The 15,787-nt window shown below is 56.0% G+C and overlaps 7 protein-coding genes and 1 non-coding gene across 8 annotated transcripts; 5 read left to right on the forward strand and 3 right to left on the reverse strand.

Annotated features, from left to right (window-relative positions):
- The first annotated feature begins 26 nt into the window (after positions 1 to 26).
- BDY17DRAFT_295334 (Rad51-domain-containing protein) lies at positions 27 to 1,510 on the forward strand. Its single transcript, XM_033733278.1, has 3 exons — positions 27 to 237; positions 294 to 441; positions 494 to 1,510. Exons 1-3 carry the CDS (start codon positions 148 to 150, stop codon positions 1,303 to 1,305), a joined length of 1,050 nt encoding a protein of 349 aa, XP_033590840.1. The 5' UTR covers positions 27 to 147; the 3' UTR covers positions 1,306 to 1,510.
- Positions 1,511 to 1,655: 145 nt separating this feature from the next.
- On the forward strand, positions 1,656 to 5,600 carry BDY17DRAFT_295335 (nucleoporin Nup120/160-domain-containing protein). Its single transcript, XM_033733279.1, has one exon. The coding sequence runs from the start codon at positions 1,705 to 1,707 to the stop codon at positions 5,542 to 5,544; it is 3,840 nt and encodes a 1,279-aa protein (XP_033590841.1). The 5' UTR covers positions 1,656 to 1,704; the 3' UTR covers positions 5,545 to 5,600.
- Positions 5,601 to 5,911: 311 nt separating this feature from the next.
- On the reverse strand, positions 5,912 to 6,012 carry BDY17DRAFT_t17. Its single transcript has one exon. It is a non-coding gene; the product is annotated as a tRNA-Met (tRNA).
- Positions 6,013 to 6,575: 563 nt separating this feature from the next.
- Positions 6,576 to 7,364, forward strand: BDY17DRAFT_125111 (uncharacterized protein). Its single transcript, XM_033729351.1, has 2 exons — positions 6,576 to 6,882; positions 6,938 to 7,364. Exons 1-2 carry the CDS (start codon positions 6,692 to 6,694, stop codon positions 7,254 to 7,256), a joined length of 510 nt encoding a protein of 169 aa, XP_033590842.1. The 5' UTR covers positions 6,576 to 6,691; the 3' UTR covers positions 7,257 to 7,364.
- An 883-nt stretch (positions 7,365 to 8,247) lies between these two features.
- Positions 8,248 to 9,682, forward strand: BDY17DRAFT_323141 (uncharacterized protein; the record flags this gene model as incomplete). The annotated part of the gene is made up of 2 exons (XM_033736954.1): positions 8,248 to 8,298; positions 8,369 to 9,682. The coding sequence occupies 2 exons, from the start codon at positions 8,248 to 8,250 to the stop codon at positions 9,680 to 9,682; spliced, it is 1,365 nt and encodes a 454-aa protein (XP_033590843.1).
- An 81-nt stretch (positions 9,683 to 9,763) lies between these two features.
- On the reverse strand, positions 9,764 to 11,259 carry BDY17DRAFT_323142 (voltage-dependent anion channel; the record flags this gene model as incomplete). The annotated part of the gene is made up of 5 exons (XM_033736955.1): positions 9,764 to 9,816; positions 9,871 to 10,487; positions 10,554 to 10,761; positions 10,835 to 11,079; positions 11,141 to 11,259. 5 exons carry the CDS (start codon positions 11,257 to 11,259, stop codon positions 9,764 to 9,766), a joined length of 1,242 nt encoding a protein of 413 aa, XP_033590844.1.
- Positions 11,260 to 11,778: 519 nt separating this feature from the next.
- Positions 11,779 to 13,716, reverse strand: BDY17DRAFT_248743 (uncharacterized protein; the record flags this gene model as incomplete). The annotated part of the gene is made up of 2 exons (XM_033730931.1): positions 11,779 to 13,278; positions 13,372 to 13,716. 2 exons carry the CDS (start codon positions 13,714 to 13,716, stop codon positions 11,779 to 11,781), a joined length of 1,845 nt encoding a protein of 614 aa, XP_033590845.1.
- Positions 13,717 to 14,394: 678 nt separating this feature from the next.
- BDY17DRAFT_295342 (uncharacterized protein) lies at positions 14,395 to 15,755 on the forward strand (the record flags this gene model as incomplete). Its single annotated transcript, XM_033733280.1, has 2 exons — positions 14,395 to 14,715; positions 14,791 to 15,755. Coding segments are annotated over 2 exons (929 nt in total), but the record flags the coding sequence as incomplete, so codon positions are not given.
- Between the last annotated feature and the right edge of the window lie 32 nt (positions 15,756 to 15,787).

Raw genomic sequence — 15,787 nt, forward strand, 5'->3', positions numbered from 1 at the left:
CAGAGTTCCTTTCGCTCCGCGCTGCTGGTCCGTGCTTCTCTCCCGCGTTGCCTAGAACGCGTCTGTCTTGCCAGTGGCGACTTCGCATGTTCCTTCACTGTTGACTTCCCATCCTCATTTTCAATCACTCAGCTAGCATCGCCGAAAATGAGTGCCGAGGAAGAACAGTCCCAGTCAGGTTATGATGATGGCCTGGCAGGCGGACCCGGTGCACCGACGCCGCTGTCCGCGCTGGAGGTGAGCTTCCACTGCACGCCTCTTGTCTGCGGAGAAGCATGTTAACATTCGCGCAGGGCATTGCAGGACTCACGAAACGCGACATCCAGTTGTTCATAGATGGCGGGTACAACACGGTGGAGTCGGTGGCATACACGCCCCGCAAGATTCTCGAGCAGATCAAAGGCATCTCGGAGCAGAAGTCGACCAAGATTCTAAGCGAAGGTTCGTGCCATCATCGCATTCTGTCAGCACAGACTACTGACTGTCAATACAGCGTCCAAGCTGGTTCCAATGGGCTTCACTACCGCCACGGAAATGCATGCACGCCGCTCGGAGCTCATCTCCATTACTACCGGCTCCAAACAGCTCGACACACTGCTTGCCGGCGGGATAGAAACTGGCAGCATCACGGAAGTGTTTGGCGAGTTTCGCACTGGCAAGTCCCAGATCTGTCACACTCTCGCCGTCACCTGTCAGTTGCCTTTCGACATGGGTGGAGGCGAAGGCAAATGTCTGTACATCGACACCGAAGGCACCTTCCGTCCCGTCCGTCTTCTCGCCGTGGCAGAACGCTACGGCCTGAATGGAGAAGAAGTACTGGACAATGTGGCATATGCCCGAGCATACAACTCTGAGCACCAACTTCAGCTTCTCAATCAAGCAGCAACAATGATGACGGAAACTCGCTTCTCGCTCCTCATCGTGGACAGCGCCACATCCCTCTACCGAACAGACTTCATGGGTCGAGGAGAACTCAGCAGTCGCCAAACGCACCTTGCCAAGTTCATGCGTACGCTGCAACGCCTGGCGGATGAATTTGGTATCGCCGTAGTCATCACCAACCAGGTCGTTGCACAGGTCGATGGAGGGCCTTCTGCAATGTTCAACCCAGACCCCAAGAAGCCCATTGGCGGGAACATCATCGCCCACGCGTCCACTACTCGCCTGTCGTTGAAGAAGGGCCGGGGTGAGACGAGAATCTGCAAGATCTACGACTCGCCTTGCTTGCCTGAATCCGACTGCATGTTTGCTATCACCGCGGAAGGAATCGGCGATCCCAGTCCCAAAGATCTAGAGAAGGACTGAGAGGTGTGAAGGTTGTTTGCCACCCACTTTGCTCGGGTGGTACGAGGAGCCATGAAAGAGCAAAGGCGTATACTACAGAGCTGCTGATGAGTTGATGGCTTGGAGTTGGGGCATGGCGGAGATCGGAGTCGGGCAGAAGTGGCTATACCCTGTATTATGATTTGCTGCGCGGAATAGCTCTGTCGCATTTAGCGTTCACTTTGACATGTTGTTCATTCTCTATGTGTCTTTCGCGTTCGTGATGAGTGCAGCCTGAGCATAAGTGAATTGCCAGCTGCGGCCAAAAGTCGTGACGCGGCGACGCGATGGAGCTTCACGTCTCCAAGCTGCGACTTTTCTTGAGCCATCCACATACCTCCCTCTTTCAGCAGATCCGCCGCTCCTCTGCGACCCGACAAGATGTCTCGCGCGCCAGTGCAGCATGTCGAGACCTGCATCTCGGTGTCGCCAGCATCGCCCTCCCTGGTGCTCCACATCAACACCACACCAGAAACATCCCTTGGACTGTTTGGCGCTGGGCGAAAGAGAGGCTTTGAAGAGATATCCGGTTTAGATGAAGAGGCGTATGCGCGCAAATACCTCGCCACGGAAGGCTCGGTGTTCTTCCGGCGAAAAGGAAGGACCCCAAGGAGCTTTCTGTGGAGGGTATTGGAAGACCGGAAATTGCTGGAGATTCAATGCGTAGATCTTGTGCATGACAAGAAAGCGGCGAAGAGTGAAAGCGGGCTCACTTTCCGGGTCCAGCTGCCAGCTGCGATCGTCAGAAATGGTGTCGTGTTTGCGGATCCGGAGGATGTGGACAGCTTGGAAGCATATGTCCTGACGGCCAGCAATGAGCTCTACACCATCACCCTCAAGCGCGATCTGTTGACACGAGAGACGGCCCCCAGTGAATTCGACGCATCGACGTGCGTCAAGAAATACTCGTCAAATTCCCTCGCATTCCGACATCCCTACAAACTGGTGGCAGTCTCCGGCCTCGAGCTCTTCATCACCCTCCATGATGGCGGCATCCTGCGCCTCGCCCGTCAGCCGAACGAGAATGGTACACACTGGCGCGAAACCTTCTACAGTGAGGGCAATTGGGGTGATACTATCCGAGGACTGATCACCTTGAAACGACATCAAACCGTGCGGTACGGTGACCTGGAGCTGGAACCGAGCGCCGTTGCTGCACTAGCGGAGAGTCCAGATGGGAGACATGTATGGACTGTCACTCTAGATCACGAGCTAAAGGCATGGAGTACGACCACTGGCAAGCCGATTGCGCACATCGACATGCTGAACCAGCGGTTTGATGAGGAAACCAAGAAGCTGCAGAAGTACGTGATGAGCGCGGAGCAAGGCACCTTGATGCAGCTTGTCACGCTACCGACCACGTCGAAACGACTCACCAAGAGCGATCAGGACTTGTTGTACTACATTGTTCTCAGATCGCCGAAGGACAACCAGTTCAAATTCTACGAGGTGTCCGCACCGCACTCCGCTGGAGAAGAGGAAGAGTCGATCAGGCTAGACCCCATGCAAACGGCAGCGACTCTCATTCCTCCATTCGCCGAGCTAATGGATACCACCATGTGGCATCTCGAAGAATTCCACGTCATTCCCGGCCCACTGTGGAGAGACTCGCAAATCTGGATTCGCGCTCGCAATGGCAAGCTCTGCAAGACCTTCACCCTCACCTTCAGCCTTTGGGAGAAGAAGGGCGAGGCGGCGGACTTGGAGCCTGTCTGGCAAAATGAATGGACATCGGTCGATGCCAGCATGCAGACTGCCGAAGCCCTTCGCAATTGTACAGACTTTCCGGGCGATCTCGAAGGAGGGAATGAGAACATATCAACCTTGCCCACGGAGAAATGGGTGGATTTCCTCTTCTCTCCCGGACGCTTCAGCACCGCATCCATCGACACGGCGCTCAGCATATACCGCAAAGGCCGAGGATTGCAGGCCAAGTCTCGCATCAAGGGTCTAAGCGCGCCCGAGGTGCCTTTGAAGGAACGAGTGACCGAAGCGATTGGATCCAAGATCGTCCTCAAGCGTCATTCCACCGACCAGCCGGATTATGAACGATATCAGTCCAGTATTCAGACGGAGTGGAAGACATTCTACTCTCTCCTACGCGACCTACACACACGTCGACACGAAGCGGTTGGCCTCGCTCTGGACACAGTAGATGGCTTAGCGTGGACGGTCTACGCTGATTTCGTCGCTTCGATCCGAGCTACGAGTCAATTCGAGGCGCTTGTGGTCAACGAGCACTTACTTGAGGGCAATGGCCTGCAACTCGTTGACGAGTCTATCTCGACTAGCATCTTCCCCTCAAACGAAGCAGTCCATTTTGCCCAGGTCCTGTCTGCCACGAAGGAATTCTGTTCAAGGCTCTCGCCCGAGTTCAAGGAACAATTCAACAACGACGTGCTGCTCGGGGCACTCGAAGACGACACGGGTGATCGCCAGCGCAGTCAAAAGCGTGTGCAGGATCTCTACGACACACATGATTTCAGCGTCGAGGTCATGGACGACGACTTTCTTGCATTGGAACACGCTGCACAGCCTTTTGGTGGTCTGGGAGATTTGAGCGAGGCGGGTATTCTTGGCGTGTTGGAGCTGATGCAGGAAGACGCCAACAACAGCGGTGCCGATCCTGGCAAGGCTCTGAGCTTGTATGGCAATAAAATGACCATCGCCATCGCACGAGAGACCTTGGAGCAGCATCGGAGTGTCTTGCTGAGTCTACTCACACTGGTGGTGTTCATGTACGGCGACCTGGATCAAGCTGACCTACACCCTGAGTTTCTGTCGGAGATCGGTCCGCTGTACGACGCCATTGCTACACGATTGAAGCATAATGTTATGCTCTCGTGGCTCGCGCGAAACACGATTGCAGTGCCGCAAGCGGAGAACACGCATGGAACGAAAGTGGACTCAATCACCGTCACTTTGTTGGAGAGGCTCTTTATCGGCGACTGGGACCCCAAGTCCAAGCCCAAAGAGACCCTCTCCGAGCAACTGACAAAGTGGAGCAAGCAGTGGACGTACGGTGCCCGTCTATGGGACGAATGGGATGGCGTGACTGGCCATGTGTTGGGATTTCTGATTCAACAACAGAGCTATGAGCTCGCTACGGACTTTCAGGTGTTCTTGTCTCGGGGCGAGGAGTCGTCCAGCTGGCTTCAGTACTTGGAGGGACGACTGCTCCTTGCAACAGGAGAATATGCACAAGCGAGCCTCAAATTCCAAGCCGCGGCAGGTGGAATGGCAGAAGCGACGAAGGTGGCTGGCTCAGACACCGCACATCTGCTCTCTGCCGAGGAGCAGAACTATTTCGGCGATGGCCACAGTCGCTTCTACCAGCACATCTCCGCGCTGTACGAGAAGCTGCGCATCTTTTCGTACACTGCAGACTTTGCGACCCTGGCGCTGGATCATCTGGAGAACGGCGAGGATATTGGTGCTCGCTCGCTCATGGAGATTGACCGGAGGAAGGCGAATCCTGAGAGTCCGGCGCATCAAAGGGTGGGCGGTGCGCTGGAGGAGATTGACATTCTGAAAGAGTACGAGCGACGAAAGGAGGAAATTCGCGGACGCCTGTTCACAGCGCAGGTGGAAACGGGCAGGTTCGCAGAAGCACTGCGTACCCTTTCCAGCATTGCAGAGCGCGCCATCCGACACGCCAATCTCTCGACTCTCATCCGAACGTGCATCCAAAAAGACGCAGTGCCGACTTTACTCGCTTTACCGTTTGCAGACACCGACGTCCTCCAAGACGCAGATGCAATCCTCCTCTCCCTCGCAAAGAAGAGTCTCGCCTCAGGAACCGGGGGCGGCAGCAACAGCATCAGCTCCACCGGCGCCACCACCCCCCACTACCAAATCCTCTACGCTTTCCGCACGCAGAATTCCGACTTCCGCGGTGCGGCCGAGATCCTCTACGCGCACTTGCAGCGGCTGCGAGACGCGCATGCGAAGCAGGGAATTCTGGATCCCGAGGAGCAGACGCTGGTGCAGGCTTATGTGCTGCTTATTAACACGCTGGCGTGTTGTGGAGAGGGCGAGGGGTGGTTGTTGGCGGATCCGCTGGAGGGTACTGAGGGGAAGAGGAGGTTGGTGACGTTGGCGGATGTGAGAGCTGAGTATACTGCTGAGTTGGATCGGAGGAGTGAGGTTCTGCAAGGGAGGTTTCCGCTTTTTGCGGGAGTTGGTGGTGCTGGGTTGGGGGAGGAGATGGATGTGTTTTGAGTGGCTAGGTAGGAGTGTGTTGAGGTGAAGATTGAATGTGATTCTACTGTCCTCGACACCCAGTCTATCGTCCCAGTATGCATGTGTCTGATTGTCGCGAGTTTGTGTGAGTTATTAGGAGGTCAAAAGGTGTGAAGCTGGCAGCCTTGCAGCCTCAGGCAGCTGTACTGCCATTGGCCAGCTTTCCGGCCGCTAACTTTATTAGGCAAGGCCGCGGCAACTTTGCCGAGCGTTTGCAGCGCTCGCCCCACACATTGCTCCATGCTGTTCACGAGCTCCAAATCGACCCAAATTCGCGCAGAATCGCTGGAAAGTCGAATACAAGACCAAAAAATCAAGTCAGAGTCCCGTCAGAGGCGCAAAAGAATAGCTGAACTCTGTTTCGATCAGAGGGCCTCCGGGTCACGTGATAGTCACGTGATGTGACATCAGTATGAGCCCGGCGCGCTTCCGCTGCGCCATTCAGCTTGAGAGTACAATTGATCACGGCGGCTGAATCTAAATATATACCCTTGTTGTCTAATCACCCGATATTCAACCGCGACCTCACATCGTCCCGTGGCCCTCATCCTCCGATATCCATCTACAGGTACTCTTCCGTGCAAGAGGTCAAGAATACAAAAAGCTCGGCTACGCTGTAGCCACATGTGCTCTCTGAGATTTTCGAACACGATCTTCGGTTCTAGCAAGTTGATGTGCACTGCCCAAAGGCGCGAGCACGCCCGGTGAGCCATGCCCATGCTGCGGCTCGGACGACAACGAAGGCTTGGAACAGACTGGGGTCGAAAGCACGACTGGACCATTGTCGGTGGCGATCTTGTTCGGAATGCTCCATTGAGATGCAGATGATCAGCCTCCCATTGCAAACTTCGCAATGTCGCCAATCGGGGTATCTGTGCTAGAGCCGCAAGCATCTGTCTCCGTCCTGCTACAGATGCGGGCAGCGTTTGTAACTATGACTTCTGACATCGATATCGAAAACCTAGTAGGTGGACCCTGCATGCAAACAACGTGAAGGGATGTGTTGTCCCAACCCACTAGGGATTTTGCCAATTTGCTTGAGCGTTTTCTTTCTTCAGTGCCCACCTCTGCCACTTCGACGTGCACCACTTGCTTCCGGCAACAGATCACGACCCAACTACCAAAGATGTCGGACACACGATCCATTCGCGATGCAGCGGATCTCGATGAAGAGTTTCCGCCCCTTGCCCAGTCTGCAGAGTGGATGACAGTCGACCCAAGCATCCTCTCCCACGGCGCCTTCGCTCTGCAGAACAACATGGCGGCGCTTGCAAACCGTCACGACCAGTACTATCGTGCAATCCTCCGCAAGTTCATGTAAGCTCACTCAATTTGGGACCGCCAACCGTCTTGCGACTAACACATCTGGCAGCGCATACAAGGCAACAACTCGTTCCAGCCTGCGTGCCAGCGGTACGCCCACTAGCGAAACACCTGAACCAGAGCATCAGGACACAAGCGCCACTCCCAGCCCCACTTCCAGTGTCGGTTCGAGTGTCATCGAGACCACGGAGTCGAAAGATGCCAGAAGTCAGGAGGAGTCTGCAGCGGCCAAGCAGCCAGAAACGCAAGCAGAAGACCAGCGTGGACATTCTGAGGTGGATGCTAAGACAGAGGTCGAGGAAGCGGAAGAGGCAAAGTCTGAGGGCGATGTCAGGGAGTATGAAGACGTCGTGGTGGATCCGGCTTGAGGCAGTCCCCTCGATGATGCCTACGATGGAGATGCGTGGATTTCAAAGTGCGAACGTGAGATTATGCAGGAGATAAAGCACTAGAAACTCATGTCATTTCGTTCCGATCGTGTCGTACATCAGATCCAGCCGTCGCTAACGTATTTGCTATACGTAATTCCTGCCAGCCGCGGTCCACGCACGTGAGCTCATAAAATCCAAGCCCATGGACAAGGAACCGGGATGAGTGGAACGGAATGTCTCCCGTTGGTAACACGAACAGCACGCCGAACATGCATCCGACGAAGCGGATAGTACGGTTACACATCATCTCCCAACCCCCGTCCTTTCTTCTGGTTGGATCCTCGGCCAGGGCGCCTGCACCACCAACTCGGCGCCCATTCCTCCGCCAGCCTTGTGTACTCCCTTTCCCCCCGGGTGCCCACACGGAAGCGACATCATCCGCGACGGACATTCTTGCAACTGGCCACCTCGGTATGAGCGGCTCCAACTCGATGCGCTCACCGCCGCCGAGGCTGACCGGTCGTACACAATTTCGCCTAAGTCTTTCTCGTGGTGACATCCTCGGCGCATAGCTAGGCAGGGGCGCGAAGGGTACAAATCTGCTTCGTATTCCCCTCGCCCACCATTGAATTTTCCGGGCTTCTTTGGCTGGGATTGACCCTCAGTCTCGTTCATGACCGTCTGGCCTTTCAACAAGGCTGACGGACTTCACAGCCAATCAGGCTGACATTAAACTTTATCTCGGTGCGCCACATCTCGCTCGAGCCTTCCTCCTCCACCAAAACAAACGTACATTAAGACTCATCATTCACGGAATCGCACGCGGTCAAACGTTTCTGTGAATACTTAACGCATTACGACATTCGTTTCCGGGACAATCCAAGGTCCTCACGCCTCGGTTCGCCCATCCAGCACACGAATAATAAGCATGCATCGCTCTTCATCAAATCGTCACTGAACTTCCCCGATCTCATCATTCGCGTCTAGCATGGCAAAGAAGTTCTTCGCGGCCTGGGAAACGTGGGAGAAGCTCGTATTCGTAAGTCACATTCCAATCCATCCGCCCAGCCGCATCCCTGCATCATCCATCTTACCATCTCCACCCACAGATCCTGGCATGCGCAATCGTCGTAACCGTCATGCTCGGCTGTGTCAAACTGGCTCACATCCGCTGGCGATTGAGAAAGTACGCTGGCATTGAGGATGAGAGGCGGGGGGAAGCTATGCACCGCCAGTCCAGTCAGAGACGCCATACCACAGGCGAAGACGACATTCCTTTCGGCATTCGAGCGCTGGAGAGCGGAATCGAAGTCGAAGGCGTCTGGATCTCTCGCAGCAACACACCAGAAATCAGTACTCGCGAGACGTCTGCAACAGTGTCATTGTGGGATGGCTCGGTCGCGGGCAAGCGAAGCGATTCGTACAAGCCTCGGACTACCATGGAGGACCAGAGCGAGAATGTTTCCCACCAAAACCGGAGCAATGTCCCGATTCAAGTCCCAGCTGCGATTCGTGTCCGCAGCCATCATCCACCTCCATCCTTCGCGCGATATCATGGGAATCCATACGCCCTTAGACGCCAATCATGCTCCACCGGTACGCTCGAGAGTCTCGACGCAGGACTTCGGAAGGAAAACTGCCAGGCTAACGAAAGCACCGACGTCTCTCGCAAATCAAGCATCGCCGGGGGAGCGAGAGCGCCACGCTCGGCATCAGCATCAAGCATTTTGACGACCGACCGAAGACAATCCTCGGCCTCGAGCGATCTGGAGCTACTGGAGAGCCACCGTCTCTCACAAGCAGCAGAAACGGGCCAGCTGACGCCGCGAGTCCCCGTCTCGGGCAAGTTTTACAGCCGAGATCCGGCAAGGGGATATTCGCAGGAGCAGCTAGAATTCTGGGAGGTTCTCAGAGAGAGTTCCAACCGCGGGCTGAAAGGCCGCTCAAACGATGCCAGTCCTTCTTCGAGGGCGGGTAACTCCGCGCGACGCAACACCATGCCTGACGTGATTTCTTTCGCGGATTTTTGCAAGCTTGCGCCACCCTCTCCGCCACCGCCGGCAGAGAGTCGACGGAGGACAGTCGGGTCCACGACAGCACCGGATCAAGTGAGTCCTCGGACGGAATCCGAGGTACCGGACATTCCTCTCCCGCCACGCGCACGAGCACCGTCATTCGAAAAATCGATGCCTCAAGTCGTGCGTGGCCATGGTACTGGTTTCGAAATTTTGAAGTTGGGCACTTTAGATCAACCGAAATTGCGTGAAGGAGACATCGCAGTGCCGAACACACTGCTGGGTGCTGGTACTTCTCACCGCCGCTCGAGTAGCGGTGAAGGCAGAAGGAAGCTGCAGAAGCAGCGAAGGCAGAGTAGCGTTTTGATGGCCAGCTCGGCGACCAGCGAGGTCAGCTCGTGTTTGTGAGCTCCTGCTTCGGCCTGAGCGCTACGAGTTCATGTTGTGGTTTTGATGCGTGTTTGGCGTAGTGATAGATAGCCAGATCAATCACATCGGCGGCGCACGCACACCGTATTGCTCGTCGTCCTCCTTGAATTGGTCTACGCCAGGTCAGTCTTTCGCAACAACAAGTGACGACTGAAACAGTCACCCACCTTTATCCTCATCTTTCCCCGGCATGAGAATATCTCTTTTAATCACCGCCCTAACCATCGATCCAAAGACAAAAAACCACATAGCAACCAACATAGCAGTCAGCACGCTCGTGATCCACAAAATAGCAGGGCTCTCCAATGAGTTCCCAATGCGAATCATGGCCATGGTGAAGCCGGCATTGGGAAAGATCATCGCGTACCACACCAGGTGGAACGACATCTCCTTCACCCCGGCCAGCACAGCCAAGAGCGTGATGCAGAAGAACCAGAATCCAAGCAGCCAGATGAAAATGGCGGTGAAGTCTGCTACCGGCTGTAGCACGTAAACAGCGAGCGGGTGTTTGTTCAAGTACCAGTAGTCGGGCGGCAGGGCGTCGGCGATGCCTATGAGGCCGATGGCGACAAAGGAGGGCGGGCCGACGGAGATGAACATCCCTGGTCGGAGATTGGGGGCGGGTAAGCCATATGCTAGGAGTCGTTGCAGGTAGGCCGCGAGCATGAGGAGGGCGACCATCCAGCCAAGACCGGTGAATGTGAGACCGGCGACGATCATTGCTACGCGGTGTCCGGGTGGTTGAGAGGGGGCTAGGACGGCGGTGAGGGAGCCGATGAGTTTACTAGAGTGTGATGTTGCCCATCAGCCGCCATTGGCTGGGATAACACAATGAAATAGGTATACGCACCAAGGGTAGATGGGCAGGATCCACGCTGGGATCATACCCTGGATTGTTAACCTCTGTGCGGGCGCCGCGAACAAGTCCAGATACTGTACGACGGCCGTGATGAATGCGACGGCGACATATATCCAATACATGACACGCAGAGCGACGATCAACCAAGATCCTTCTTCCGGCACGCCGTAGATCTGGACGGCCATGAGGAGATTCAATACTAGACCGCCCAGCCATAGCATCAGCCACACATTGACAACGACAAGCATTCCACGGGACCTTGCAAGACTCACGCGTAAGCAAGAAAGTGGGAAAGAACAGCGATTCGGTGGGGTGGATGAAAGAATTACGCAACGCCGGGCGAACCAGATAAAAGCGGACGCAAATGCAGACAGAAAACGCGACGGTAAGGACGATGGCGAAGATGAAGAAGATCTTGCCAATGGTCGTCAGGCCGGGGAAGCGGTGGGGCGTGAGGCCGAGCAGGACGCCGACGGCGCTGGTGGAGAGGGTGCAGCCGAACCAGGCCCAGGTGAAGCTGTACAGTGCGGATGGCATGGTTAGCTGTGACGAGAGATGGTGGAGTGCTGTGGGCGTACTGCTTGATTCGCTCTCGCCATGGTACTAAAGCGTCTTCTGGGTTGCGGACGCGGTTGAAGCGAAGGGGCCCATTGAAGCGCGAGTCTCGAGGCAGTTTGCCTCGCCAGGAGATCTCCATTGCTTCACTGCGGCAGTGTGGCTGACCGGGGACGGGCAGGTGGGTTCAAGCAGGCGACATGGTGTGCATATGTATGTGCAAGATGTGATAATGTTGCCGTAAAATCATGATATGGAGCAGTACCGAGACTCCAAAAGCGTGTCAATGTAAATAGACGCAAAGGACAAGAATTCACGCATACCGGGAAGTTCTGGATGAGCAGTAACCTATCGCGGACTAAGCCGGATGCTCCACGTGGAGGCGCGCAGCAAAACCCGGGGAAGAAGGACGCGTGCCGCGCCGGTCCGAATTCTTGTTCCGCTGCTTCCAAAACAGCCATAGCATATCATGGGCTGTGATTCCATGCCCGCCTGTGCTGCCGCTGGTGTGAAGGTAGTTCCAGGCTCCGATAGCAGAGGACGCTGGTCTCGAGTAACCTGAGATTCCAGAGTGTCATTCCCTGCAGCGCCGCAAAGTGGACGACCGGTCTGACACACCAAGCTCGCATCTTCTCTGAATTTTTCCATCTTCCCAAACTCCTCACCCCTCAGGCTTCATCTTCTTATTCGGCAACGCCGGCACCTTGAACCCAGAACTATCCACAGAGCCGGCCTGCGCCGGACTTCCAGCGCTGCCAACCTGCGTGAACGTCCCGCCCTTGAACCAGCGGTCCTCCTCCGCCTTACGCTTCCGATTCATCTCCTCGCGAACTTTGGGATCGATCAGCTCCAAGCCTTGCACCGGCGTGAAAGCGATGGTGGAAGTGGTGCCGCCGACGTTGCCGACGTTGGTCTTCAGCCCGCTACCCACACCCGAAGCACGGAGCCCGGCGGCTTTGAGCGTCGATGCTGTGCCGAGGGCACCAGGGCCGCCGAAACTGCGGAGGGATGTGGTAGTGCCGCCGACGGGTGTCGCGCCGCCCCAGCCCGGGTTCTTCTTGGATAGCTTTGCGCGGGTCTTTTGATCGACTTGCTGAGCTCGAATGCGGCCATCGTCTTGTTGACCAATCATTCCTAGGCCCTTGGTGCCGTCACCAAAGCCAACTTCGGCTTCCTCTTTGCCAAAGGCCATGCGATTTTGGGCTTTGCGCAGATCAGTCATGGCGGTTGCTTCCTTGGCTTTGCGCGCGCGACGCCCTCCTCGTTTCCTTGCGGGCTTGTCGTCTGGTGCCGGCAATGCTCGCACGCCACTGTTGGGTGGAGCTTCTGATAGTTTGGCGATGCGCTTCTCCACTTGATCGTAGAAAGCGAGTCCTTGCTCGCCTGCGGGTGCTTCGTGCGCTTGGTCAACGCGTGCAGCGAGGACGATTTTGGCGGAAAGAATCCGCATGGCCTGGACTTTGAGGTCGGACGATACGTCTCGAATGATGTCGTTGTTGTACAAAAACCCCTGATGTCGGATGCCAGTGTTGGTCGCCAGACCGATAGAAGTGTTCTTCTTGCTGCCGAGTGGTGCAATATTGCAGGCTGGCGTCTTCGCCAGACCGATAATACCACCGGCATAGTTGAGCAGCTGTGCTGCAGTCAAGGATCCGATGAGTGTGGTGAGGTTGGGGGCGAACATGTACATGCGTGACTGGACGTATTCGGTGAGGATGGTTTTGGCGCGATCCAGCTGAAGGGTCATCTCGCATGCCCTGCGAACCGCAGCAAGCTCTTTGTCTGCAAGGGGCGTTCCGCTCGTCGTTGTAGCCTCCACGGTCACCACCATCAAAGAAGGCCCGTCCAAAACCTGTCGCAATGACTGGCCTACGACATTGTCCTTGCTCTCACTGATGGCACGGATATTCTCCATGGGACCATTGCCAATGATTGCCACCGTCTTTGCGTACTCCAATGGATTCTGAATCAACGTCTCCAACTCGGGAAACCGCACGGAGTAGTGGTCGCGGATGAATTTGTGCACGAGGATGATCTCGCCGTCGATGCTGGTGGAGAGGGTGTTGGACTGTGTGAGCAAGTTGTACTCGGGGTTGTCCTCGATGCTGCCGACATTCTTCGTCTGCTTGTCGGGCGGAAGGCCTTTGTAGTACTCGATTTTCTGCAGGAGGAGGAATACGTTAGGAGGGCTGTTCATGAGACATGTAAACGATGACGATTCACACTGGAAGGCGGGGAAATGGGTGTGGCTTACCTCGATAACAGGCTGCAGCTGCTTCATCAACCCTGCAACGCTCCGCACGTCGCTGACGGTCTTGAGTTCCATCTTCTCCACCCTGGCCTTGGTCTCCTCCTCATCCTCTTCGTCTTCCATCTTCAAATGACGCGATACACCCACGTCAGCACCATCGTCCTCGTCCTCCTCGTCCATTTTCAGATCCACGCCGCCATTCTCTCGCTTGACTGTCGGCTCCGCCTTGACACCGTTCAGGCCATCGTCGCCGTAGAAGTCGGTCGCTTGCCCTTGTTCCTCCTCTTCCTCCTTCTCCGAACCGCTGTCCTCGAAGTCGTTCAAGAGCTCGTCGGCGATGGTCGTCATCTTGGCGCGTTGGACGCCTCGAAGGCTGACCGTTTTTTGAGACTTTCACAGTTGATGTGGGAGAGAGTGCAAGTGTGCAGGAGCCTCCAACAAAAGTTCAAGTTGTCCCGGAAAGGTTAGGCATATGACTAAGCCCGCCAGCGTCGGTGCCTCAGGCATGAATTAGTTGTTTCCAGCGACACGATGGCACAATCACAATCAGGCTTCATGCGGATTCACTGCCAAGTTTATTCTGGTGTTCATGCAGAGCTGAGCCAAGCGCACTGCAATGTGTGGTTGCGCCCAACGTTTGGCGCGTGGGTCAGATGATGTTGTGGAATCACCAAAACTCATCACTCCCCGCGGGTTCTGTCGCACCGTAGCCACGTCGCACACGTTGCCAACAACAGTTAAAGCGTCTTGGAATAAGAATAGTATAAAACAGGCCCCGGCCGTGTAGATCCGTCCAAATCAGTTGCCAGCTCGCGATTGACTGCCCTATGCCGTCCCAGTTCTTACGCCTGGCGCAGTCAGAAAGTCTAATAACGCCCACAACTACCGGGCGTCGCTTGCGGCGGACGTGAACGTCATTCGTCATTGACTTCGGCCCTCCCGTCCTCCGACTCCCGGTTGGGGGCGTTGCCGCGCTTCCCGGCGACTGCTGGGTGTGTGTTAAGTGCAACGCGACTCCCGACCCATCCATGAGCCGCCAAGTTGCGACCGACCCTTTCCCCATCTTAACTCTTCATCCCATCGTCCGTCCATCGTATTGGAGGTCATTCGGTCCATTGACTTGGCTCTGCTACGACTGCGCATCTTACGGAACATCCATCGGCGACTCTAGAGTGTCTACCCCACCACACATCCATCCAAACATGCCCCTCATGCGCAATCCGTTCCGGAACAAGGACGAAACCGTCCGCGTGACGACCAATGGTGTCGACGACGGCAACACCGGTCTTGTCGCGAGCCCCACCGCCATCACCAAAGACCAGAAACCCGCCGAATACCAACTAAGTGGTCAGTCTGCCCGATGCGCCCAATGACCGGGTCACGCGGACACGCTCAGAATACTAACACCCAATCTCCCCACAGAAATCAACGACAGCGGCGTCTTCGTCCCTCCCTCCCCGACAGAGCAAAAGAGCACCTTCTGGCGCAGCTCGTCATCAAGAAGTACGACGAGCAGTCGCAGCCGCAGCCTGTTCGACGAAAACGAACCCTTCAACATCTCCCGCGAATCCTTCGACTCCTACCGCCGCTCCTTCGACATCTGCGCCCGCTCCCCCATCATCTCCCCCGAAGGCAAGCCGCGGTCATCTCTTGACTCCCGCACCTTTCTTGCGCCCCCGAAGCACTCCAACTCTTTCCGTCGGCCGGTGGAGGTGCCGGGCACACAGACGGAGGAAGAGCCGGAAGCGCTCGAGGATGTGGCGCTCGATGAGCCGAAGCCGCAGCCGAAGAAACGCGGCATGCTGAGTCGCATCATCGATTCCGACTCGCATTCCGAGCGGCCGGCCGCGCAGGATGGCGGCAAGAGTTCCTGGCATCATTTTGGTGGCAGGAAGAGGGGTCAGTCGGGCCAGGGCGCGGAGTTGGGCAGTATCCCGAAGCGCGAGGACACGCCCAAGCCGGAGAGCCAAGTGGGCAAAGAGGAGAGGCCGGCGGTGTCATCGCCGGAGCTCGTTCAAGCATCGGCGTAGTTGATGCTGCGGCGTGAGCGAGGTCGCTGTTGGGTAGCTTCTTGGAACTAGTGGACAGCCTCGACAGACTTTCTGGAGATGATGGCGATTCTGGCGTTTGGATACAGAGGAACTCGAGTAAGGCTCTCACTCGAGTCATTGGCGTTCACGGAATGTATGTCTACAGGGAACGCGGACAGACGGACGGACAGGGATCAGCATTATGGATGCACGAGGCTGCCGAATGCGCCTTGTATGGGCAAGACCGGATACACAGGCGATCATGGCGGGTGCGGCAAAGAGCGGCACTCTTACAGCTGAACACAAGGTATCGTAGTTAATGATAATATGACCATGGCTTGCTCGTCTGCAGCAAACAATCGTTCAAACTCCCTTATCAACTGTGAAGC

Source organism: Neohortaea acidophila (genome assembly GCF_010093505.1).
Source record: "Neohortaea acidophila strain CBS 113389 unplaced genomic scaffold BDY17scaffold_4, whole genome shotgun sequence".
In the NCBI taxonomy this organism is placed as follows: Eukaryota; Fungi; Ascomycota; class Dothideomycetes; order Mycosphaerellales; family Teratosphaeriaceae; genus Neohortaea; species Neohortaea acidophila.